Source organism: Nelumbo nucifera, chromosome 7, assembly GCF_055504915.1.
Source record: "Nelumbo nucifera cultivar China Antique chromosome 7, China Antique-T2T, whole genome shotgun sequence".
NCBI classification, from domain to species: Eukaryota; Viridiplantae; Streptophyta; class Magnoliopsida; order Proteales; family Nelumbonaceae; genus Nelumbo; species Nelumbo nucifera.
In genome coordinates this window covers 17,608,541-17,633,592 of record NC_142655.1, presented here as the reverse complement: position 1 = coordinate 17,633,592, position 25,052 = coordinate 17,608,541, and the positions used below count along the sequence as shown (strand labels likewise).

The window sequence follows — 25,052 nt, the reverse complement described above, 5'->3', positions numbered from 1 at the left end:
TGATCTATATATTAAATGAGAATGGCTGAAGGAGAAACCCCTTTGGTTTGTAGTTTGTACCAAGCATCACAGATCATGTCACCAACCAAATTAGAAATTTAGAACCCAGTAGTGTGATAAGCTTCGGGCATATGAAAGAACAAGCAAAATGGTGCTCTCTGTCTCATTTAATCAACTGAAATCCTTCAAAATAATTAAAAAAGGCAACCAAATCCAAATGAGGATTATCTTGTTTATAATCCTCCCTCAATTATTTCATTTTCATTAGTTAGCACTACTAAAGGGAAACATTCCCATCTGCAGGATATCAGGTAGCAGGGAACCCAGTCAGGCAAATGGTTTAATTACTGCTGGAGGCCTAGTGCTTGTGTGGGGCGTTCCAATTTGGGCGTCTCTGATAAAGACTAGGCCTTGTGGTGTAAACTCTCCCTCCTCCTGGACTTGTCTGAAAGGGATAGAACCAGAGCAAACTTGTTGAACATTGAAGATAGCAGAATCCAGCAATCAAATTGAGACCCTCCATCTGTTTTAATTCTCATAACAGTGCAGTGACTAGTCAATTCCTATGATGAATAATGAAGATGATGAAGCAAATGGTGGTGATGGTGGGCACGACGGTGAAATGCTTCTAGTAGTAACTCTGAAATCAACTTGGTGCAGGATCAAATTGCCAATGAACTATGGGTGAAATATCAGATGACTTAATAGCATGTTTGCCGTCTAGTGTAAATTGTGTTCAATTTGCTTTTATTTCGTACATATATTATACATTGGTCTACTTTGATAACATACCATTAGCTTATATTGCAGAAGATGTGCACATTGCTATTGTTAATTCCATTATGTTACCATTAGAATATTCATGATACTTGTTTTTACAATTGCCATATAAAACTATATGTAGATACTAATGACGGAAGGAGTTTCTTTGCCAATGTACTCATGTGGAGAGGGAGAAATGACAACGCATATGGCCAAGACCGATAAAAACTATGGACGGTGGTTCATCCGTTGTCCATTGAGAGGGAATCACAGAGGCTCTTTCATATGGGTGGACTAATACAATGGGGGATACCCAATACTCGGTAGGAATGCCCCAAAACAACACTGTTGTTCGACAGTTGTGCAACCACATCCAAATAATAGTAACGTTGCTTTGTTAGCTTGTTGTGGTTTCAATATCCCGTGTTTTATATTTTGGGCATGGGTATGCTTGATTGTTCTTTTATTCCATCTTATGAAATAAAAATGATAAAAATATGCAACTTGTCTAGTAGTGTAGACTTTTTTTGAATTTAACTATGTACAGAAAACTAAATAGATTTCACAATGATGTAGGCTTATATACAAAAACTTATATGACTTATTACTTATCGTTGCAAACTTGTTAGTATGGAATACATAAGGATTTTGTTTTTTTATTTTTATTAATTTTATTGGATGTAATTGAGAGAGAGAGAGAGAAAAGAGTAAATTGAGACGTGAAATTTACTTGAATTTGGGCTTTGGCAGGCCCAAGCCAAGCCCAAATTGATCTACCTTGCCAATGGTATCTTTGTTATTCAAAAGAAAAAAAAAATAAGTGGTTCAATAAAATGTTGGAAAGAAGATAGATATTGGCAACTTTACATTTCATAAATGTAAAACAATTCCGTGTTGTTTTGCTCAATTTTCTTTTGAATAACATTAATAGCCATCATTCCCTTATAGGTAACAAAGATAGATTGATAGATAGATAGATAGAGAGTCAAAGTGAAAGTGTCATATATCCACCGTTGGATGTGGATTATATAATATATTAACCGTTGGATCTGAAAATCGGTCTTCAAATTGAAGCATATGTAATTTGGACTGTTGGATTGACTAATGTATCTTATACACCACAATGAAAGTGTCACACTGAAACATCCATATGGTTGTTTCTTGAAATGCCCCACTGAACAGCATGAAATGGAAAAATGTTTATTGTTGCTGAAGTGTAAAGGGGTGTTTCTTAAAACACCAAGATTAAACATAACTAAACAACAAAGTGAAAAACGTTTAAAGTGGGCGTTTATCAGATAAACGTTTTTCTAATAAACGCCCACCCAATAAACATAAACGGAACCAAACACATATAGTATCTTCTAATTGTTTCCTCCTTGGAGAGAAACTCTTTTTTACCACATACTATGGGTCTAAACAAGTGCGATATGGTTGTTGTCTGCAACGATGAAAAACAACGATGTGTGATTCTGGACGTTCATGCCAATTTCATCATGAACATTCAGGCCAATTTCTAGTTATTAGGGAACAATGTTTCACCCAATTTCATCATTAATAAACTAAAAAAAGAGATGAAAAACGAAGCAAACATACCGAAAGCAATAGGAATCTAGAATTGCTTTTAGTACCCCATTGATCTCGCCTCCTCTGTTCCAGTAAGCACAACATCGCCACTACGTTCTCTCCGGCAACCATTAATAGCCAATCGCGGGAAGAGAAGGTTTTGTCAGAGATTAGTTTCCTCCCCTCTCTATGCTAAAGAATGGTGTCTATGACGGGTGATACTGATAGAAAGTGCAGCCCTCATCATCGTTGGCTGTTTAGATTACCCATCATGTTCTGAAACCATTCGATGAGGACACGAAATGGTAGAGTTTTTAGTTTTTGGATTTGCATTTCAGTCAGAGACCAATTCTATCCATCTTTGAAACATCATTTCGTTTCTTTCAGTTGGGTTTTATTTTAAAATTTGCAGAATAGTGGAGGGCAAATTTGACATTTCGTTTCTTTTTATTAATACTTAATGGCGATGTCAGTTTTTAGAAATAGTAAGAGTAGTTTAAGACAATATGTAAACAGTTAGGGTATAGTTAGTCAATTTCGCAACCAGTAAGGGTAGTTTAAGAGATTTACCCTTAATTTAAATGAAACTTTATAATGTTTTGAATGTATTTATGCATAGTTGTCATGCGTTTTTAAAGCTACGTTTGATTAGTTGTTAAAATCACTACAAGAAAAATGGTTTAAGGCAGCGGTCATATGACCGTTCGCTTAGGCCTTTAGGTTGCCACCTTATATCTAAGGTAGCGATCATTAGTCCGCCCCCTAAACCATTATCAGCCTAGATCAGGACCACCGGCTTAGATAGCAAAGACTGTTGCCCTTGATGATCAGTCCGTGGTGGTTCCATCACCTCTAAAGCGGCAGTATGTCAGAACCGTCAGCTAAGCGTTAATAAAGTTGGCGGTTTCAACCGCCGCCTTAAGTTTGTCAAAGCGTCACTTGTGGTTTTAGGTGGCGGTCTGAACCGCCGGCTCAGGTCCTATATGACCGCTGCCTTAGATTTGTCAATGTTTTTAGGTGGTGGTTTGAACGCCGGCTCAGGTCCTATATGACTACCGCCTTTGATCTATCAACGTTTTTAGGTGGCGGTTTGAACCGCTGGCTCATGTCCTATATGACCTATTAATACGTCACTTACGATTTTAGGTGTCAGTCTGAACCACCAGCTCAAGTCCTATATGACCTATCAATACGCCACTTGCGATTTTAGGTGGTAGTCTGAACCGCCGACTTAGAACCTATATGACTGTCGCCTTAGGTTTATCCGCCGGCTTTGATATATATTTCTTATTTTTATTCCAGGTTAGTTCCAAAATTCTTTTTTACACTTATACTTTAATTCCAACATTCACCACTTTAATACCTATCTAATAAAAACGTCATGACAATTGATACATAAAAAACAATTTAAATAAAAAATGCAATTTAAAACAAAATATATTAATTTAATTATTAATTATTTATTATGATATCCAAAACAAATTGTTGAAATATAATATCCAATTGACATATAAAAAATACACTGACTTAAAAAAATTCAATTTCTCGAATAATGTAACACATCTTCCAATGCAAATCCAAACATAATGGTTGAACCTGTAAATCAGAACATATACATTGTTAGAGAATGTAAAGTAAGCTAGTGATATATCAACAAAAAATGTATAAACTTTTATTGTTGAGCCTCAGTCCTCGGGGTGCAGCAATATTGAGTTCACAAGTATGCCCATTTCACCCTAAAAGAGACAAGGCAAAGGATGTTGCAATCTTCTTCCTCTAATTACCCTCATCCATGATTATGATGGCTCATAAAAAAAGATAACGAAGGATGTTGTAATCTTCTTCCTCTAATTACCCTCACCCATGACACTGTTAAATATAAAAAAAGATAACGAAGGGCACAGCTACTGCTACACTTAAGTTGTTCCCCACAGAGCATGTCTGCAGACAAGGAGCAAGACACTGTTAAATATAAAAAACTGAATATGATCATCTTTCAAGAAAAAAATGGATATGATCTTAACCAGGTCCAAGTTGGGTCCATATATTTAGAGTCTGCTAGGAATTGGACCTAATTGGTGGGTATTATAGGTGTAACTTTGCCAACATATTATCTTTCTTGCATAAAATTTCCATCCTAATGGAAAATCAGATTGATAAAATGCTAAGCAACCTGTTATGGGATGAGGGAGAAGGGGAAAAGGTTGAATCTTGTTAAATAGGAAAGTGATTTAAGTACAAAAAAACTCTGGAGGATTGGGTTTTGGGCTAGAATCATGAACAGAGCCTTTTTGCAAAAGTGGCTCCGGGATTTGGGGAGGAAGGGCACCTATGGAGGAGAATAGTGGTGAATAAATATGGGATTGTGAGATTTGGGTGGGATTCAAGATCAGAGAGGTATCATCATTATATGGGGTATGCTTGTGGAAGGTATCATGAAGTTCAATTCTATTTTTTATTGGATTTCAAAATCTTTAGTGGGGGATGGGTCTAAAGTAAGATTTTCAGAAGATGAATAGTGTTAGGTTGGCAGGTTATAGAGATTAAACTTTAAGGATCTCAACAAAGTAGAAGCAGTAAAGATCCAGCCTGATTCAGATTATTCTGGGTGATGGAAGGAATATGTGGATGGAAGATTTACAGTGAACCCTATGATTCTTTGATCAGAAATCAGGCTGAACAATTTCCATTTAGAGGCTTTTGGAGTAATTCTATCCCTCATAGAGTAGAGCCTTACATGGTTGTTGTCCTTGGAATCTTGACAATTAACCATCTAAAACCTAGAGGTTACTATTTATGACATGTTGAGGAATTTGGAAAGGTGGCAGAAGAATTTATGATATAGGAAAAAAATATCATATCAGAAGATTTTTGGCAAACATATGCTCAAAGATAAAGGAGTGATTATGGTCTCATCCTGTTGTTTAGAGATGGGTATAGATCGTCAATGGGAGCCCATTTCTAGATTACATTGGACTTTGTTTCGGAAGAAGTTCAGTTGTCTTTGAATTTTCTCTTTTTCAGTTGTATTCAATTTCTGTTTTATGTTTCATTATAGGTGATCTCTTTACCTACTCTTGCAATCTCTTTCATTTTTAATAGAAATTTTACTTTGTTATAAAAAGTGAATCTTGAAATTTATAGAGGAGGTAAATAAATTCATTTTTTTCCTTTTGTTTCTGACTACACATATACAACGAGGTTTACATTTTAGTTTCTTTCTACAAGTTGTCAATTTTCACACACCAATCTAAACTGGATTGCAGATCAGATTTGCAACCCCTGTATCACACCTGTACATAGCCTTGGATTTGGCACATATAATGGATTCTAGGTCTGTGTATGCATGGACCAAGCTTGGGTTCAACCCATTAACACCACTATACTTAAAGATGGAATTACATATTCACAACTAGATTGGGAGAAAAGAATGGTCATGAAACTAATACCAGGTACAGTCATGTAGAGCTTATTTGGAAGATGAAAGTAAACTTAATTGTCTACATTTTCTTTAATTAATTTCTTTTGCTGGAAGGATATTGGAACAAAGTGTAAATGGGAAAAGTATATAGATGTCATCTATTGAGTCCAGAGTTCAAAAATTAAATAGAAAATAAAAAGCAATAAGAATGAAAAGCAGAAAAGTATGATCCCAGTGTACTGTCATGTACTTGAAGTACTCCTATGACTAAGGATAGGTCCTTATCCAATATCATGTCTACCCCTCCCAAGAACCTATATAGCTAGGACTAATATTGAGTGAACCCATCTTCAGCATAACCAACAACCTGTTGACCTGCCAATGTTAAAGTGTAGACGAGAAAACATTCGATGTACCATATTCTTTATGAAGTAAAAACAACCATCAGATTTTAGAAAACAACTTAGAAAAAATCCAAAGATTGGACAGTGTCATGAATTGGTCAATACCACTTCCAAACAACTCTCACATTTACAGAAATGCTATTGTGAACTCTTTATAATCTTCCAATACCCTTGTCTCTTCATAGGAAAACTCTTTCAGATGTACAACATGCCACAATTTAGGCTCTCTATATTTAACCATTATGGCCTGCCAAATGAGAACCTTGAGTTCTAATTGGCATGGGAAAATATGGAAGAAGATCCACTAATTGGGTATTTAGTGAAGGAGTCTAAACCATTCGTGAAAAAGTTTGGCCTAAAAGACCTTAATACTTGTTCAAAATGGACCTTCTTTATGGACAACTTTACTGTTAATTAAAAATTTAAAGCATGGACTACATAAGACTGTTAATACAAAGCAAATAAATGTGCGCGCATGCATATATTTGTCTAAGAAGGAATCAAGAATAATTCAAACAATCCACTCTTTTATTTTATTAGTGATCTACGTATGACATAGCTACACATGGGTCATCTCAACAGCATGCAAGCAAGAATGCGTGTGTGTGTGTGAGAGAGAGAGAGAGAGAGAGAGAGAAGGATGATCGTAGAAGTTATAGTTGTTTTACTAGTTCAATCTTGACATGGGAGAATTCCTACGTGGGGCATCATTGTGGTAAATCTAGCAAGTCCCTTAGACCTTATACAATGAAAATGTGTGAATTGTTCCACAGAACATAGTAATATAGAACCAAGCAGACTCCAAACACATCAGCAAAGAGAACAAGATAATAGAATGTTCGTGAGAAGCATAAGGAGAGGCAAACCTCAATGATTCCTCCCCCAATTACTCCAGGGATAGAGCAATGAAGTCTGGGGCACTAGATTTCATCATACTCCTTGGAGGTTTCAGTGGCCTCCATCAAATCATGAGGTTTCAGTGTGAACCTCCAGGTTTCAGTGGCCTCCATCAAATCATGAGGTTTCAGTCTGGGGCACTAGATTTCATCATACCCAAGTAGAGCCAAACCCCATCTTTTCAATGGATTTTGTAGGAAATTCCAATCCACTCTATAATAAGACTTATTGATATCCAATTTGATAGCAATCCAACCTTTTTTTGACCTTGAGTGCTTCATGTAATGCAACACCTTATGGGCAAGAAGGATGTTATCAGTAATGACACTCCCCAGAATGAAAGAATTCTGGTTCTTAGAAATAATCTTATCAAGCTTCCGTTTGAGTTTGTTTGCCAATATTTTAGCTATGGTCTTGCAAACAGTGTTTCACAGACTTATGGGGTGAAATTGAGATGTTGATTTAGGGTTTCTTTGTCTTTGGGGTTAGGGTTATAAAAGTTGAATTGAGGTCATAAATTAGAAAACAATCTTTGAGAAAACTCATAACCTCTTTCATAATATCATCTTTAACTATACCCCAATATTTTTTATAAAAGATATTAGGGAAACCATCTGGCCTTGGAGTTTTTTTGGGTGCCATTTGGAAGAGGGCTTGGTGAATCTCTTCTTCTATGATTTCCTTTTGTAAATCATCGTTGTCTTCATTTGAAATCATAGGATGGATGTTATTGAGTGCTATGTCTATCTCTGTAGGATTGGAAGTAGTGAAAATTTCTTCAAAATGATCGGTGAAGATTTTTTTAATGTGATCAACTCCCTCCATCCATTCCCCTTGATTATTTTTCAGCTTCAACACTCTATTTCTAGCCCTCATCCTGATAGTTGTATTGTGGAAGAATCTTGTATTTTGATTTCCATAAGTCACCTAGTTTACTCTATATTTTTGCGCCAACATTATTTCCTCCCTCCTAATCAAAAGGTCCAAATTCTTTTCCGCTACTTTCATAGCTAGAAAGTTAAAGTCAGAGCCTTTCTTTTCTTTCTCCTTTGCAAGAACTTGGTTTTCTTCCTCAATTTGGTTTTGAACCTTGCCAAACTCATTTTTGTTTCATTTGCAGAGAATCCCCCTTAGTTTCCTGCATTTCTAGTTGATTGATCTGTTACCTCCATCCCAACGTTTTTTTATAGTTTCCTCACAATTATTATGGGTCATCTTCTCAACTTAACACTATCACCGCTAACTAGCACCACCACTGAATGCCAACCTGCTCTCTCTCCCCTTTCTTTGACAAACCATCCTGAGTTAACTCAAGTTATCTCAAATTATGCATGAGCATCACTAAATATCAAATTCCATTCCAAATTTAGATGATCATGAACACCTTTTTGAAAGAAGGAAATCCAAATACCATACAAAACCAAGATAGACACACGTACACAAGCATTGACGCAACACAGTCCTTCGAGTCCATTAGAAAGTCATGCTTACTATTGATTTAGCATTATTTAAGGTGCACCAAATGTTCTTTTCGTTATATAGCAGGGTTCATCACCTTTATTTCAAATATCATCTTCTCTAACTTTGATATGGGCACCGTTAGATTTGGCACTTTATAACTTTGTGAAAGTTCATTTAGTATTTATGAAATATCTAAACCTAAAGATTCAATCTAATTGATCAATAGCTTCTAAGTGAATGCTAACACTAATATGAAATCTTAATGCCAATCCCAACTACCAAAATGGACCAATTTGAAGGGAGAGTCATCAAGAATGAACATGGTTTTGTCACAGAGCATCCCATGAACAAGCCATGCTAACAGACCCCATGGTACCATTTTGGACTAGTTGAATATCTTTAAATCCTGCCTATGTGAACCACTCATTATACCATGAAAACAGTTTGAAGTGGGGGGAGATTTTGTAATACTTTTTGTTCTTTTGCCTGTGTTTGGTTGTAATACAAATTTATTTGCATTGATGCAAAATTATGATAGTGCAAATGATTTCAATACAAGTTATGATTTATTTTTATTTTAAAATTTACTTATTTTGTTTGATTGCAACACAAATGAAATAAAATAAGACTTGAAGCAAAATAAAGTAAAACCCAAAACAAAATTAAACCAAAAGTTGCATTATTTTCATTTGCACTCCCAAGCATTTGTACTAGTGCAAATAAAATTGAACTACAACCAAACGCAGCCTTTGGTGCATGTTACACTTGCTCATTCTCTTAAGCATTTTGTAGTCAACACCACACTATGAAGTTTGTGAGGGTGAAGGGGCGGTAGGGAGGGAGGGGAAGAGCAGTGGAAAGGAGAGGTAGGCTCGGGTTAATTGTTTTGGATAAAATTTTGGCGTTCATCTGCTATTAGAACCAAAAGTCCGTCAGTTTCAAATTAATTTGAAGAAGGTGATGTGTTCGAATAGGATTGTATGGGACAGAAAATTTCCTTAGGGGACAGATATGAGCTCTGTTAACTTAGGGACTTTCCATTGAAACCGAATCAGCCTCCCACAAAACTGCCCCCTATAATGTTCTACAGTACATCCCTGCCGTGTATTGGGAGTATTTCTCAATGATGATATCATCATTCCGGATATATCATTAGGAGATGTTCTTAATACATGGTAGGGATGTGCTGTGGGACGTTGTATGGACAGTTTTGTGAGGGGCTGATTCGAATTCCTTTCCATTAAGTTGGGTTTTAAAAATTAAAATTAACGTGGCAATTTCCTATTCGTGAGTAGCACCCTGGGTGTTAAAGGATGCATGTGACATCGTTTTATGTACCTTATTGTGCCTATTCTACTATTTTTTGTCAATTATTTCCCACAAGCCAAACGTTGGAAAATAACATTCCCACTATTTTCCCTAATGTAATCAAAAGGAGACGCATTAAATAGGACTGTCAATGAGTCAGGTCTGGGTTGGAACCAATTGGAATCAGAATCGCCCAACATGAAATGTTGAGAACTCGGACTTGGAACCAGATCCGATAGGGCATTTAATTTTTGGACCCAAAACCGAATTGATTGATTCTTGGGATTGCAGACGCAATTGTAATAAATAAAAAAAATATTTATGTTTAATATATATAGGTTGGGTTTGAATCGGTTCGAGACTAGGTGGAATCGGTTTTGAACCGATGATAATTGGTACCCTATATCAGGACCTAGAACCGATCCAATCGGTTAGGGTCTGGCGGGTCTGTGGAGTTGGACCCGACCCATTGACAGCCCTAAATTAAACCTTGAACTAAAAAAAAAGGGTTTTATAGTTCAGTTCACCCCATAAATCTGAACCCCACCGTACAGGTGGGATGAATGCTGACCTTGGATCGGTGCCAAATCCATGGCCTGGATGTGATTTATAAGGGCTATTAATAGACTAGGAGGAAGCTGTAATTTCAGATTTCTGAGATGAATGCGGTTTACTTTTCCCAAAAGAAACCCCAACACAATTGTCACAAGATCACATCTACTCAATCCGGCAATAATATTTGTATTTTTTTCCAACCCTAACCCCAATCCTCTCCGGAAACCCGGACTAAAACGGTCCAAATGGAGAGAGAGTGACCCAAGTCTTTTTGGCGCCAAAGTTCCTCTCTAATCTATGTCTCTCGGGCAATGGCAGTCTTCAAGCATCTTCTTATCAAATTTCTCCCCTCTCGTCTCTAGAGGAGCAGAGCTCGCATCGTTCTATCAATGGCGAGTTCTGGTTTTCGCCCTCCTCAGTTTTCTGAGGTAAGTAAGTCTTTGCCATTTTTTGCAATCAAACCGAATGCAATTACTCCGTGGTTTCCTCCTCATCTACAGTAACGTTCTCTAAGATTCTGCAAACTGGACCATCGGGAAACTTTATCAATATAATCATCAACTTTGAGCTAAAAAATGTGGAATTTTTTTTTGCATATCTATCTTTCTCGGTTTTGTCGTTAAATTTTCATGCTCCGAGAGTCCAGTTGTTTTTGTTGCAAAAGGGGTCAGGATCATAATTTTTTTTCTTTATTTGATTATCTTCTTGAACTGTTGTTGGTTTTTGAATGAATTCTCGAGACGTGTGCTTTTTCATGTTCATCTGTAATTCTGTATGTTGCATAATGTTGCACTGAGAATAGCTTATTTTACTCGTTTGTGTACTCTGAATTCGTTGCTTAAGCATGGAATTTGAATGAAATATCAAACAGCTTTTAATTCATTGAATATCTGGCAAATATAGGATGTAGCTTGGCTTCCAGTCTGGCTTCAGCCATGCCGAATATCACCATTCGACGAGAGCACAAAGGATTCTCAAGACCCTCGTCAACAAACATGCAAGGTGTGTTAGTTTTATTTCTAATGCCTTTATATGTCTTTTGTTGGATTAACCTTATTTTATATGGGAAGGTTAATGTTTGGGAAATTACAGTCACACATGAAGCCCAGGAGATTTTTTTTCTACTGCCTTTACATGTCTTTCTTTGGTTTAACCTTACTTATAAGGGAAGATTGATGTTCAGAAAATTACTGTTCAACTGAAAACTCAGGAGAATTAATCAATTTCCCCTGCTTCTTTATGGTTTTCTGCTTTAATTTTTTTTGATATTTAAGTGTCCTAATCTAACTTGAGATTGGAATACTCGCTCCTTCATTATGCATTATTTGTGTTGGAACTAGAGATAAATACTAGAAGTCTAGAAGTTATAGTTGATTAGACATGTATGTTCACTTGTTTTCATGTATAATGCATGTTATATGTATGCCTCCATGAGCAAATAAAATGTACACTAATTTAAAGAAAAAGATGTTGCATTTGAGTATCCACCTCATCTCGATCTTGTCTAATAAATTGCATTTACTTTTCTTATTTACTTATCCTCCTTTCCTTCTTTTGAACTCCTTTTATTTATTTGAGAAAAGGTAACAAGATTGTATCGTATTGAAAAGGAAAATGTTATGAGCACCCACACCACGCGGCAGCAGTTGAGGCAGCAACACGCGCACGGTAGGCACCGCGCAGCGGCGGCACCATGAGCCACGCACGGCACTGCGCGCGCGCACCGCGCAGCAGCGGCACCGCGCGCACACGCCGCGCAGCAGCGGTACCATGAGCCGCGCACGGCACCGCGCGGCAGCGGCACCACGCACAACACCGCGCGCACCACGCGACGGCAGCACCACGAGCGCGCGCACGCAGCAGCAGCAGAGCGGGGCCCACACGACAGCTCATAGGGTGGGCCCACCCTTATCCAAAAAACGTCAAGAGAACGCATGTTTCCCTCATCCCTTATCCCATTCGTCCTTATCTTATCCCCTTTTCTTAGAAGGATTTTTAGTACCATTAAAAGCAAGTAGTTTAATTAGGAGTAGGAGTTTGAGTCCGTTAGGACTAGTCTAGCCGAATCCAACAAGGAAACCTCCTCTTGTAATCTCCTATTTAAGGAGACGCTATTACTGAATGAAGTATCGAATTTTGCAGTCAAGAAAGGAAGTAAGGAGAGTTCGGTGATCTCTTGGACAAATCACCCCCCACGACAGTCAAAATAGGGCCTGTACGCAAGGCCAAGGGCAAGGAAAGGTCCGAGGCTCTGACGGCGGAACGACCCGTGACACGATCCTACGCTCGGGCCCATAACATCTTGGTATCAGAGCCAACCGTCATGGGAGAACAGGAGCCGCTGTCTTGCAGAGTCCATGAACTGGAGCATAGGCTCACTGAAACCAGTATGGAGGTCCGAGAGGTCAAGGAGGACGTTCGGGAGCTACGTCGCCTGTTAGAAGCGTTCCTCTCCAACAAAGATAAGAACTCGGAAGGGCTAGCCTCTACCAGCAGTCGCCGCACGGATGGGACAGGATCAGCCAACGAACATCAAGCCGCAGCACCGATGGCTGCAGTTGTTCCCAAATACAGCCGGCTTGAATTTCCATCTTACGACGGCACCGGAGACCCATTAGGATGGTTGTACCGCTGCGAGCAGTTCTTCCGCAGCCAGCGCACGGATGACAGAGACAAGGTCAGCCTGGCAGCCTTCCACCTTACGGAAGAGGCACAACTTTGGTTCTACCGCGTGGAGCAAGAAGAACCAGGGCTCAGCTGGGAGCAGTTCAGGTCCTATTGCCTCCTTAGGTTTGGACCCCCAATGACGAGCAACCCGCTGGGAGAACTCATCAATCTCAAGCAAGGGGGAACCGTGGCTGAATACCAACGCCAGTTCCAAACCCTGCTTGCTAGAGCAGCCACAGTTAGGCCGGATCAGCAAGTGGACATGTTCACAGCAGGGCTGATAGAGCCCCTAAGGGTAGACGTTGAGATGCAGCATCCCCCTAATTTGGTTACAGCAATGAACCTCGCCCGTGCCTTTGAGCGAAAGATGCAGCTCGCTCAGGGACCCTCTAGCATTAGACGGCCAGCCACGACTTGGGCACCGTTGAGGCCAGCGGGAGTGTCTACCCCTGCGCCCAGCAGAGAACAGAGGACCCACCCGGGTTACCCCTCCAGACCGGTATCACAGACAGGGAGCAGCAGGGTGTCACCCCCCATCAGGCGCCTGTCCCGAGCCGAGATGGCAGAACGGCGCGCGAAGGGACAATGTTTCAACTGTGATGATCTATACTCCGCAGGGCATAGATGCAAGAAACTGTTCTGCCTTCTAGTAGACGAGACGGAAGAGGATGAGGAAGAGCCGTCACCAACTGAACCAGAGATCTCGCTCCATGCCATCACGGGTATCAGAACCTCCCAGACAATGCAGCTAAAGGCTCTAGTGACGAGGAGACCCGTGCGCATTCTGGTGGACTCCGGGAGCACCCACAACTTCATCAGCAATCAGGCGGCCCGCGAGCTAGAGTTGCCCATGGAAGCCAGGCCACAACTACAGGTAGCCGTGGCAAATGGGGAAAGAGTGCACAGCCCCGGTATCTGCAGGAACACCGAAATTCAGGTGGGAAAAGAATCCTTCCGGGCAGATTTATTTGTACTGTCCTTCGACGAATTTGACATCGTCCTAGGCGTCAAATGGCTGATCACCTTAGGCCCAATTCTGTGGGACTTCGCTGCCCTGACTATGACTTTCCACTTGGATGGCAAACTAGTTACCTGGCAAGGAACCAGGACAAGGACCAAGACACAATTGCATGCACTCCAGGGGGAGAATACGCACGCCACGGATGTGGAGAGACTTCTCACCGATTACTCGGTTGTTTTCCAAGAACCCAAGGGCCTCCCCCCTCCTAGAGCCTGCGACCACCGGATCCCTCTAATTGTAGGGTCAGACCCGGTCGTGGTGCGACCCTATCGCTACCCCCACCGGCAGAAAGATGAGCTAGAGAAGCAATGCGCAGACATGCTACAGCAGGGGATCATTCGGCCCAGCCACTCCCCTTTTTCCTCCCCAGTTCTGTTGGTACCCAAAAAGGAGGGAACTTGGAGATTTTGTGTAGACTATAGGGAACTCAACAGCCGAACCATCAAGGATAAGTTCCCGATCCCCATCGTAGATGAATTATTGGACGAACTCCACGGCGCACAATTCTTCTCAAAGTTAGACCTCAGATCGGGCTATTTCCAGGTCAGGATGTCTTCTGCGGATGTAGAGAAGACAGCCTTTAGGACGCATCATGGCCACTTCGAGTTCCTAGTTATGCCATTCGGCCTCTGCAACGCCCCTTCCACATTTCAGGCTCTGATGAATGAAGTCTTCCACTCTCAACTCCGAAAGTATGTACTAGTCTTCTTCGACGACATCTTGGTCTATAGCTAGTCGTGGGTGGAACATATACAACACCTAAGGATCGTGCTCGAGCTCCTTAAGCAACACCGACTCTTCCTTAAAAGATCCAAGTGCTCCTTTGGGGAACACCAAGTTCTTTACCTTGGACATGTAATCAGTGGACAAGGTGTATCGGTAGACAGCTCCAAAGTGCAGGCCATTAAGGACTGGCCCCGGCCACAGTCCGCCAAGGCCCTCCGCGGGTTCCTAGGGCTAACAGGGTATTACCGAAAGTTCGTCCAGAACTACGGCCTGCTAGCAGCCCCGCTTACCAACCTGCTCAGGAAAAACGCATTCCACTGGGATAGCACAGCCGAGGCAGCCCTCGTAGGCCTAAGGGAAGCCCTCTCCTCCACACCAGTCCTCTAGCTACCGAACTTCGACCTTGAGTTCACAGTCGCGTGTGACGCTTCTGGCACGGGCATAGGAGCCATCCTTCAACAGCAAGGGCACCCGATAGCCTTTTTCAGTCGCAAGCTAGCTGACCGCCATCTCAAACTACCCGCCTATGAACGCGAGCTCATTGGCCTGGCCAAGGCAGTACAACACTGGAGGCCGTACTTGTGGGGCAGACCCTTCGTCGTCAAGACCGACCACTATAGCCTCAAGTACTTGCTGGAACAACGGCTGACCACCTCTCCACAGCAACATTGGGTCAGCAAACTTTTGGGTTTTGACTTCCGAGTGGACTACAAGGCAGGATCCCTGAACGGCGCAGCAGATGCCCTGTCCCGACGAGAGGAAGACAGTATGGCCCTCCATGCAATCTCCCAACCAAGAGCCACCCTGCTAGAAGACATCCGGAACGCACTGCCGCAGTCTTCCGAATGGAACGACCTAGTCCAACAAATACGGTCAGGGTCTGCTAACCCAAACTGGGCCTTCCACGATGGGCTGATATTTTACAAAAAGAGGATATACCTACCAGCCGATTGCCCCCTCATCCCCTCCATCATCGCCAGCATACACCAATCGACTCACGAGGGCATTCAGAAAACGTTGCATCGCATTCACACTGACTTCCACTGGCAAGCCATGAGGGCCTCGGTACGGGACTTTATCCAGAACTGTGCGGTGTGCCAACAACAAAAATGGGAGAATCTGCACCCCGCAGGCCTGCTCCAACCCCTCTCCCTCCCAACACAGATATGGGCCGATATTGCCATGGATTTCATTGAAGGGCTGCCCAAGGTCGGAGGGAAGTTAGTACTGTTCGTGGTAGTAGACCGGTTCTCCAAATATGCTCACTTCCTCCCGTTATCCCATCCCTATACCGCAGTCTCGGTCGCCCATACGTTCTTCACCCACATTTTCCGCTTACATGGACTCCCCAAGTCCATCGTCAGTGACCGGGACCCAATCTTCACAAGCACATTCTGGAAGGAGCTCTTTAGATTACAAGGCACGACCCTCTCCTTCTCCTCAGCCTACCATCCACAGTCAGACGGCCAAACAGAGGTGCTGAACCGGACAATTGAGATGTACCTACGCTGCTTTGTGGGAGACCAGCCGCGGCGCTGGGTGGAGTACCTCCCATGGGCTGAATACTGCTACAATACATCCTATCACTCCTCCCTTGGAATGACCCCCTTCAGAGTGGTGTATGGTCGAGACCCTCCGCGCCTTCTGTCCTACGAACCGGGCTCAACGCAGCTGGAAGAAGTGGACCGCAGCCTGCAAGCTCGCGACGCCCTCTTGGCTGAGGTCTCCTTGCGCTTACAGCAAGCACAGATGCGTATGAAAAATGCCTATGATCAGCAGCACCGCGAAGTCACCTTCGAACCAGGGCAGTACGTTTGGCTGAAACTCCGACCATACAGGCAGCTGTCCCTCAGGCGCCGGGGGCCCCCTAAGCTGGCCCCCAAATTCTACGGGCCTTTCAAGGTTTTAAGGAAGATAGGAAAGGTAGCTTATCAACTCGAGCTTCCGGAGCACAGCAGAATCCACGACGTCTTCCATGTATCCCTCTTAAAGCTTTACGTGGGCACTCCGCCCGACCATGTACCTCCCCTACCCCCTTTGCAGGACGGCAGACCTATCCTCCAGCCCCGCGCCCTCGTCGGGTCCCGTGTCCAGCAAGGCACCCTCGAGGTTTTGGTCGAATGGGAGGACCTTCCCCCAGCAGAGGCAACTTGGATCCCCTGGACCGACCTCCACAACGCTTATCCAAACCTCGAGCTTGAGGACAAGCTCGTAGTCCAGGAGGGGAGTGATGTTATGAGCACCCACACCACGCGGCAGCAGTTGAGGCAGCAACACGCGCACGGTAGGCACCGCGCAGCGGCGGCACCATGAGCCACGCACGGCACCGCGCGCGCGCACCGCGCAGCAGCGGCACCGCGCGCACACGCCGCGCAGCAGCGGTACCATGAGCCGCGCACGGCACCGCGCGGCAGCGGCACCACGCACAACACCGCGCGCACCACGCGACGGCAGCACCACGAGCGCGCGCACGCAGCAGCAGCAGAGCGGGGCCCACACGACAGCTCATAGGGTGGGCCCACCCTTATCCAAAAAACGTCAAGAGAACGCATGTTTCCCTCATCCCTTATCCCATTCGTCCTTATCTTATCCCCTTTTCTTAGAAGGATTTTTAGTACCATTAAAAGCAAGTAGTTTAATTAGGAGTAGGAGTTTGAGTCCGTTAGGACTAGTCTAGCCGAATCCAACAAGGAAACCTCCTCTTGTAATCTCCTATTTAAGGAGACGCTATTACTGAATGAAGTATCGAATTTTGCAGTCAAGAAAGGAAGTAAGGAGAGTTCGGTGATCTCTTGGACAAATCACCCCCCACGACAGTCAAAATAGGGCCTGTACGCAAGGCCAAGGGCAAGGAAAGGTCCGAGGCTCTGACGGCGGAACGACCCGTGACACGATCCTACGCTCGGGCCCATAACAGAAAAACACTATTGTGTACAGAGATGTATAAAGATAAGAAATGCCAACCCTGCCCAAAATCCCCAACCACCCAGAAAAGAAATCATCCAAGGTGCTGTTGCTACATAAGAAAGGCCCTTTGACCCCAGATCTAACTAGCCATCCAATGCTGAATTTGTAGACAAGGTTGATGGGTAGCCTTGTTTCAGCTTTCAAAATCCAAGAAGTTATGCTATGAACCTAGGAGAAAATCTAGTGTATAGACATATAGTTGCTGGTTTTCTTCTAGAGTTCTAGTAGCAGAGAACTACTAGAAAATAACAAAGAGAAAAAAGAAGAAATTATGTGTTTCTCTGACACTGATCTGAAAAAGGAGAAGAAAAGCAACTATAGAGAAGAATAAAATTTAACTTAATTCTCATTCAACTCCGTTAGTCTGTTATTCTGGACAGGTTTACATTATATATAGAACTCCTAAAAGCATTGATTAATTTGTTTTTGATCAGTGAAAAACGTTGGTTAAAATAGAAATTCAGCAATAATTAAAATTGTACCTGACTCCTAATTAGTGTCCCAGAAACTCTTCAGAAATATAAACTCAGAAAATATAAAAATAGCAAAGTAGTGACATAAACTTATAGTTCCTAAACAAAATAGGAAACTACTAATTCTCGACCTAAAAAAATAGGACACCCCTAAAGAAAGCAACTGGTTTGAAACATAAAAAGAATAAAAACTATAAATTTAGAAACTTCTATCAGTTTCTAAATCTGGGTGAAGCCATTGTTTCCTCCTTTCATATGCTTTTGCAACTTTGGGATGCTCAAATCTCTCTAGAAATTGGTTTTCTATATCCTCTATTCCTGTATAAGGCTGAACTGCATCACATAGATGCCAAAAATTCCATGAACTTATTTATTTAGTGAGCCAATCACCAAGGATCTTTTCCAATTCTTTAATTTCATCTAATCATGTTACTAGGATATATTTTGATGTCTAAGGAGCTGATATGAAATTCTTGACTGACCACTCATAAGAAGAGGATGAACTTCAACTTTGGCAGAACTTAAATTGCTTGTGGGTCTAGTAAAAAACTGGGAGAGACTAATATATGCTGTACTAATACCTTCCAAAATCAACAAGCTAAGGTCTTTAATAAAGAATTTCTTGAAGCTGTAGCTTAATCTCCTCGTGAATAAGGAGGTGAGAGATAAATTGGGAGATGTTTTCTTGGTAAATTTAGAGAACTACTGCCTTCTCATTAACGTTATGTTGTATGGCAATGCCTTTTACAATTTATATTTTATTTTAAGATGTCTATTTCAGGCACAGAAGAGGCCGTTGCTTGTTGTGATGGTAAATTGTTGAGCTAACAAGCATGAGAACATGGATTCAAGTCTAAGAGTGGCCACCTCATGTGAGAATTGAAATCCAAATCTGATCTGATTATTGAAAATAGTTGACAAACAAAAGTTGAAACTAGGGTTTGGAAGAGAGAGAGCTAGAGGAGAGAAGAAGAAGAAGAAGAATGTGTTGAGAGCTGTGTTCATGTTATTGTTCACACCCTAAAAAAATCTTTGTACTATGAAAATAGTAAATTACAAGGAAACCCCTACTTGGGCGCCTAAATACAAAAAGAGTACAAGGAAGAGAAAAAGTTCCAAAAACACCCTTATCTAAGCAATCTCAACACTCCCCTTCAAGCTGAGTATATATGTCAATCATGCCTAGCTTGTCAAGGTTCTTAGCAAACTTTGGATGGTGGACACCTATAGTAAGGCAATCATCTAGTTGGTCTTCCGACCTTATAAAAGGAAGGCAAATCTCTCCGCTAGCAACTTTTTCTCTAACAAAGTGTTTATCCACCTCAATATGCTTTGTACGACCATGTTGGACAGGATTGTGGGCAATATTTATGGCTGCTTGATTGTCACAATATAGTCTCATTGGGATATTTACTTAGATGCCTATTTCAGTTAATAAGGTCTTCAACCAGAGTAGTTCAGACACTCCATGAGCCATTGCCCTGTACTCTGCCTCAGCACTAGAACGAGCAACCACAAATTGTTTCTTACTTTTCCATGAAACCATATTGCCTCCCACTAAGGCACAATAACCAAATGTAGATCTATCATCAATGGACCCTGCCCAATCAACATATGTGTAAGCCTCAATCTTTAGATGGTCGTGATTGGAATACAACATCCCTTTATCAGGGCATCCTTTCAGGTAGGCTAAAATTCTGTTAACTGCCTGCATATGAGATGTCTTGGGTTCATGCATATATTGGCTAACCACTCCAACGACATAGGAATTGTTAGGTCTAGTCAAGCAGAGATACAGAAGGTGCCTACCAATCTCTGATATATCCCCCTGTCTGGAAGAACTTCTCCTTCAGTGGAACTCAACTTGTGATGAATCAATTGGAGTTTCTACAGGCTTACACCCTAATTTCCTAACTTCATGAAGCAAATCAAGTACATACTTCCTTTGTGATCGAAAAATTCCCTTCTTGGATCTTGCAACTTCAATGCCAAAAAAATATCGGAGATCACCAAGGTCCTTAATCTCAAATTCAGAATTGAGGAAGGACTTTAATTGAGAGATACCTGTGATATTGTCACTTGTCACAACAATGTCATCAACATATACTAACATTGTTACTCTACCATCAACTCTTTTAATGAATAAGGTGTGGTCAGCCTGAGATTGAGCAAATCCGATCTTTAAGATAGCATTTCTGAACTTGTCAAACTAAGCTCTCGGGGATTGTTTGAGCCCATACAAGGACTTCTTCAGGTGACAGACTTTTCCATCATTGTTAGGAAAGCTTACCCCAGGTGGTAAGTCCATATACACTTCCTCTTATAAGTCCCCATTAAGGAAGGCATTCTTTACATCCATTTGATATAAAGGCCAAGAGTAATGGGCAGCAAAAGACGGGATCGCACAAATAAAGTTCATTTTAGCAACTGGAGCAAAGGTTTCTAGATAATCAATGCCATAATTTTGAGTGTATCCTTTGGCTACAAGTCGAGCTTTGTACCTCTCAATCGAGCCATCTGCCTTGTGCTTAATAGTATAAATCCACTTACACCCAACAGGAATCTTATCTTTAGGGCAAGGAACAACCTCCCAAGTCTGGTTCTTTATTAGGGCCTCCATTTCTCGGTTCATAGCTTCCTTCCAGTGAGGGGACTGCATTGCTTTTGTGACATTGCGAGGGATGGAAACAGAAGAAATGGCAGAAATATAGGCACAATAGGAAGGTGAGAGAGCACCATAAGACACATAGTTAGTAATAGGATACTTGCTACATGTTCTCTTCCCTTTTCAAATGGCAATAGGAAGGTCAATGTTAGAATCAATAATTGGATTGTCAGGAGCTTCAAGATTACTTGAGTTTGGGGAATCAGATTATGATGGGCATTCAGTTTCAGGAGCCACCCTCTTACTGCACCTGATGAAAAACTGTTGCCAGGACCGAGGTCGATACATAGGAGGAGGAGGAGAAGGAATACCATCGTTACAAGGAAGAGAGGGAGGAATAAAGGTAGGAACAGGAAGGCAGAAGGGAATCCGATCTTCACTCGCATGCTCCCTCTGAAGGAAAAAGGAAGAGGACTCCAAAAAGGTAACATCTTTAGAGACATATCTCTTACGCCGGAAAGGACTTATATCATGAACAAAACAAAAACAACCAAAGATCTTGAGGGGTAGATTAAAAGGAGGTTCATCGGGGAAGAGAAGTTGACGAGGAGAATGAAGGTTTAGGACCCTTAACGAGAGTCTGTTAATAAGATACACAACTATCTTAACAACATCACCCTAGAAATGAGTGGGAACATGAGTTTGAAATAGTAGACCACAAGTAACTTTAACGACATGCTTGTTCTTCCTTTCAACCACCCCATTTTGTTGTGGAGAATAACTACATGAACTTTGGTGAATAATACCCTGATCTTCAAGAAATTTATGCAACTGATATTCAAAGTATTCTTTGGCATTGTTAGATCTTATTATCTTCACTCTTTTCTCAAAATGTGTCTCTATCATATTCATGAAGTTTTGAACAATCATAGGAACTTCATCTCGACTTTTCATTAAGTAGAGCCATGTATATCGACTGTAGTCATCAATGAAGAGGATGAAATATTTATACCCACCCATGCAAGGGATAGCATATGGGCCCTAAACATCAATTTGGATAGATGACAAATTTCACATTCAAAATTCAACAAGTTTGGAAACAAAAGTTTTACAGAATTGAAAGACATATGACCAAGACGACAATGCCATAATTTCAATAGACTCATTTTTTCATTTGAACAAAACTCAGTCTGGCTTGCCAATCCATGCTTTGAAGGTCTATCAAAGAGGTAGACTCCATCAACTTCATGCCCACTTCCAATCATCTTTCCCGTGCTTAAGTCCTGAAAAGCACAATGGGTAGGAAAAAAGTCACTAAGCAATTATGGGATTTCGTGAGAGAACTAACAAATAACAAATTTTTATGTAACTGGGGCACATGAAGAACAAATCCAAGAGAAAGGTTACGAGTGAGTTTGACTTCACCTTGACCCGAAATAGGGGTCTGAGATCCATCAACAACAGTAATCTTGCCCTTCCCTGGGTTAACTTATATGAGATAAAATATGAGGGTATACCAGTCATATGGGCACTGGCCCCAGAGTCTACAATCCATGGGCTAAAAGATGTGGAACAAGCAAGTGCAGTACCTATTTTGGCATATGATCTAGATGGATTACTAGGTTCAGAACCAGACGAGGAGGATGTACCACCCTTTTCCAGTTGCAACAATATATTCCTAAGTTTGTTCATTACGTCAAAGGAGTCAAGCACATTAGAAGGTTGAGCACCATTACCAACTGTAGCCAAGTGAGCATTGCCCTTCTTCCCAGTTTTGTACTTTTCTGGCTTTAAATAAGGATTGAGCTTCCAACACCTTTCCTGTGTCTTGGCTTCTTGCAATAATCACAAATAACATCCTTAGCCTTCTCAGTAATAGGGTGCTTGCTAGTATTTTGCTTGGGTAGATGACATAAAAGCAGAGTGATCAATCATAGGAGGTTGCATCATGGCGGTCCTTCGACTTTCTTCCCCTTGTACACGGGAGTAAACGGAAGCAAGAGAGACAATGCCAACACTAAGAATGTGTTGCCTGGTAAAATCAAACTCTGGATTTAAGCCAACCAAGAAATCAAAGACTCTATTATCTTCTATGTACTTCCGATATTGCTCACCATCTTTGGGTCCTTCCATACAAGTGCTTGTTAGACAGTGTATGCCCTTAGCTCCAATCAACATGATGTACATTATGACATTTATTGTAAATGAATAAAGTACATATTTGATTCATGTTAATATGGTGTGTTTCTGTGTAATACCCTTAAACTGGACACATCTGAGACTCGTGTTAGTTTAAAATCTTCACAACCGTTTGATAGGTTTGGGGAGATTTATCTTGCCAAGGCTGACACTGGTGTACTGCCAAGTTGGTTGGGGTGGCTTGTCTCAGTTGCTAGGGTGAGACCTGAGGTACATGCAGTGTGGGTTTTTTTGAAACCCTGAACTGGGCCAAAATTCCAATATTGCCCTGGACCTTGGAGATAGATGGGCAAAACTGGAATGTTACAACTGACCCCTAGACTCGATTATGATACTGCACTAGGTGTCGGATTGGGCTCTTTGATATGCCAATCAATGTGATCCTTAGAGGGGGTCAAAACATGGGTATGTTGGGACAGTCCGAGAATTCATCTAAGTGGGTGATCATAGTGACATGATCAACCCCTTTGTCGGACAGAGTGAATGATCAGGGATGCACTCTCTCTGATGGAAACCTAAACTGCCGGTAGTTGATTTCAACCGTTGAAATTTGTTTTTGCAAAATATATTTATATAGAGATATACATATATTATGGTTTCAAAATGTTTGCAAAAGGTTTTAATTCCTAGGATCCATGTGAGTAGAGAGTGTAGCACTGCACCTTGCAGCCGAGGGAGATGTCCTCTCTTGTCGGACAGTGTTTGATTATTATGGGCTGAGAGGTTAAGTGTAAGACCATTGAGGGTTATACCTGATGGGCTAATCTTGTATCTGCCCACAGTCCTTGGGCCTTCATAAGATGGCTGGACCCAAGGACCATTTAGTGTAAATGCTGGGCCCATTAAGAGCCCATAGTAATGGACTCAGGGGTTCACTGTATTCAACAGTGAATTTGGTCAGGCCTTGTAACAGAGGCTAGGCTGAACCCATGTGGCTGATGTATAGATTAATGATAGGGTCCCACGCCATACAAAGAGAGCCAAGCTAGCCAGCATTAAAGTGGAAGTGAGCCTGGAAGCTTAATGGGCCTAAAAGCCCATTTCGAACTGGGTTAATTAGATTAATTGAATAGGGGCAGATTTGGGATTTGGATCAGCAGATAAGATAAGGGATTATCTTTATCCACTTATGCAGATCCAAATAAAGATTTGGATCAAAGGAACTTCTAATTTGATTAGGAAGGCTGATCTTTATCTGCAGATAAAATAAGGGATTATCCTTATCACTTAAAGAGTCCAGATCCATATAAAAGATTTGGATTAGGAAACTCCTAATGGGATTAGGAAATTTTTCTCTTTTAAGACTATAAATAAGAGAGCAGGGCGAACCTCCAAAGACACATTCGCTGAATACAAAGAGAAGACAATACAGTTAGATTGCTCTTGCCTTCTGCCCTTTTTCTTCCTGCTCTTGCCGCCCTACCCTGTTCGATCTCCAGTTCTTGGATTGGATCAAGATTTGATATTGATATTGTTTCTTGCCAGAAGAAACAATTTAAAAGTTGTGCTCACTATCCCATTCGGTTCTTGCTGAAGAATCACTAGTTCTTGGTGAAGAATTACCTACTGATCCTGCCTCACTCTAAGCTGTGTCATCTTCAGTGGAGGGAGGATTTGGTACTCTCTTTGGGCGTGAACACCTACATTGGGGGAAGCATTCTTGCGTGGATTCCGTATCAGGTATATCCCTCCCTTGTTTTGATTTCAGATTTGGTCTGGTTTGGTTACAAGAATGAACCTTGAAAATGTAGTTTTCTAAATTGGGAATAGGATTCCTAGATGGGAGTAAAAAAATTTTTGAAATTTCGCCCAACCTTCCTGCAGGGTTCAGCCATTCATATGATGAATCTCCCATCCCTTCAGTGCTTTCAAGTGATCAATTTCTTCCCAAATAGATTGTAGAGAAGAGAGATACATAGCCACAGATCTCTCCCCTTGACGCATACTACAAGCTTCCCTTCGAAGCTGGTACACTCTAGCTGTATTGTTAACTTGGGAATAAGTGGCAACAACTCTATTC

The 25,052-nt window shown here is 41.5% G+C and overlaps 1 protein-coding gene across 6 annotated transcripts in view; it reads left to right on the top strand.

Moving 5' to 3' along the window:
* Nucleotides 1-10,486: 10,486 nt before the first annotated feature.
* LOC104607858 (uncharacterized) overlaps nt 10,487-25,052 on the top strand; it is a 57,543-nt gene continuing 42,977 nt past the window's right edge. For all 6 annotated transcript variants that reach the window (XM_088891569.1, XM_088891568.1, XM_010273609.3 and 3 more), the window contains exons 1-2: nt 10,487-10,802; nt 11,278-11,376. In XM_088891569.1, coding sequence (XP_088747695.1) covers nt 10,764-10,802; nt 11,278-11,376 — 138 coding nt within the window. In that variant the 5' untranslated portion in view covers nt 10,487-10,763. The remainder of the gene's footprint in view (nt 10,803-11,277; nt 11,377-25,052) is intronic.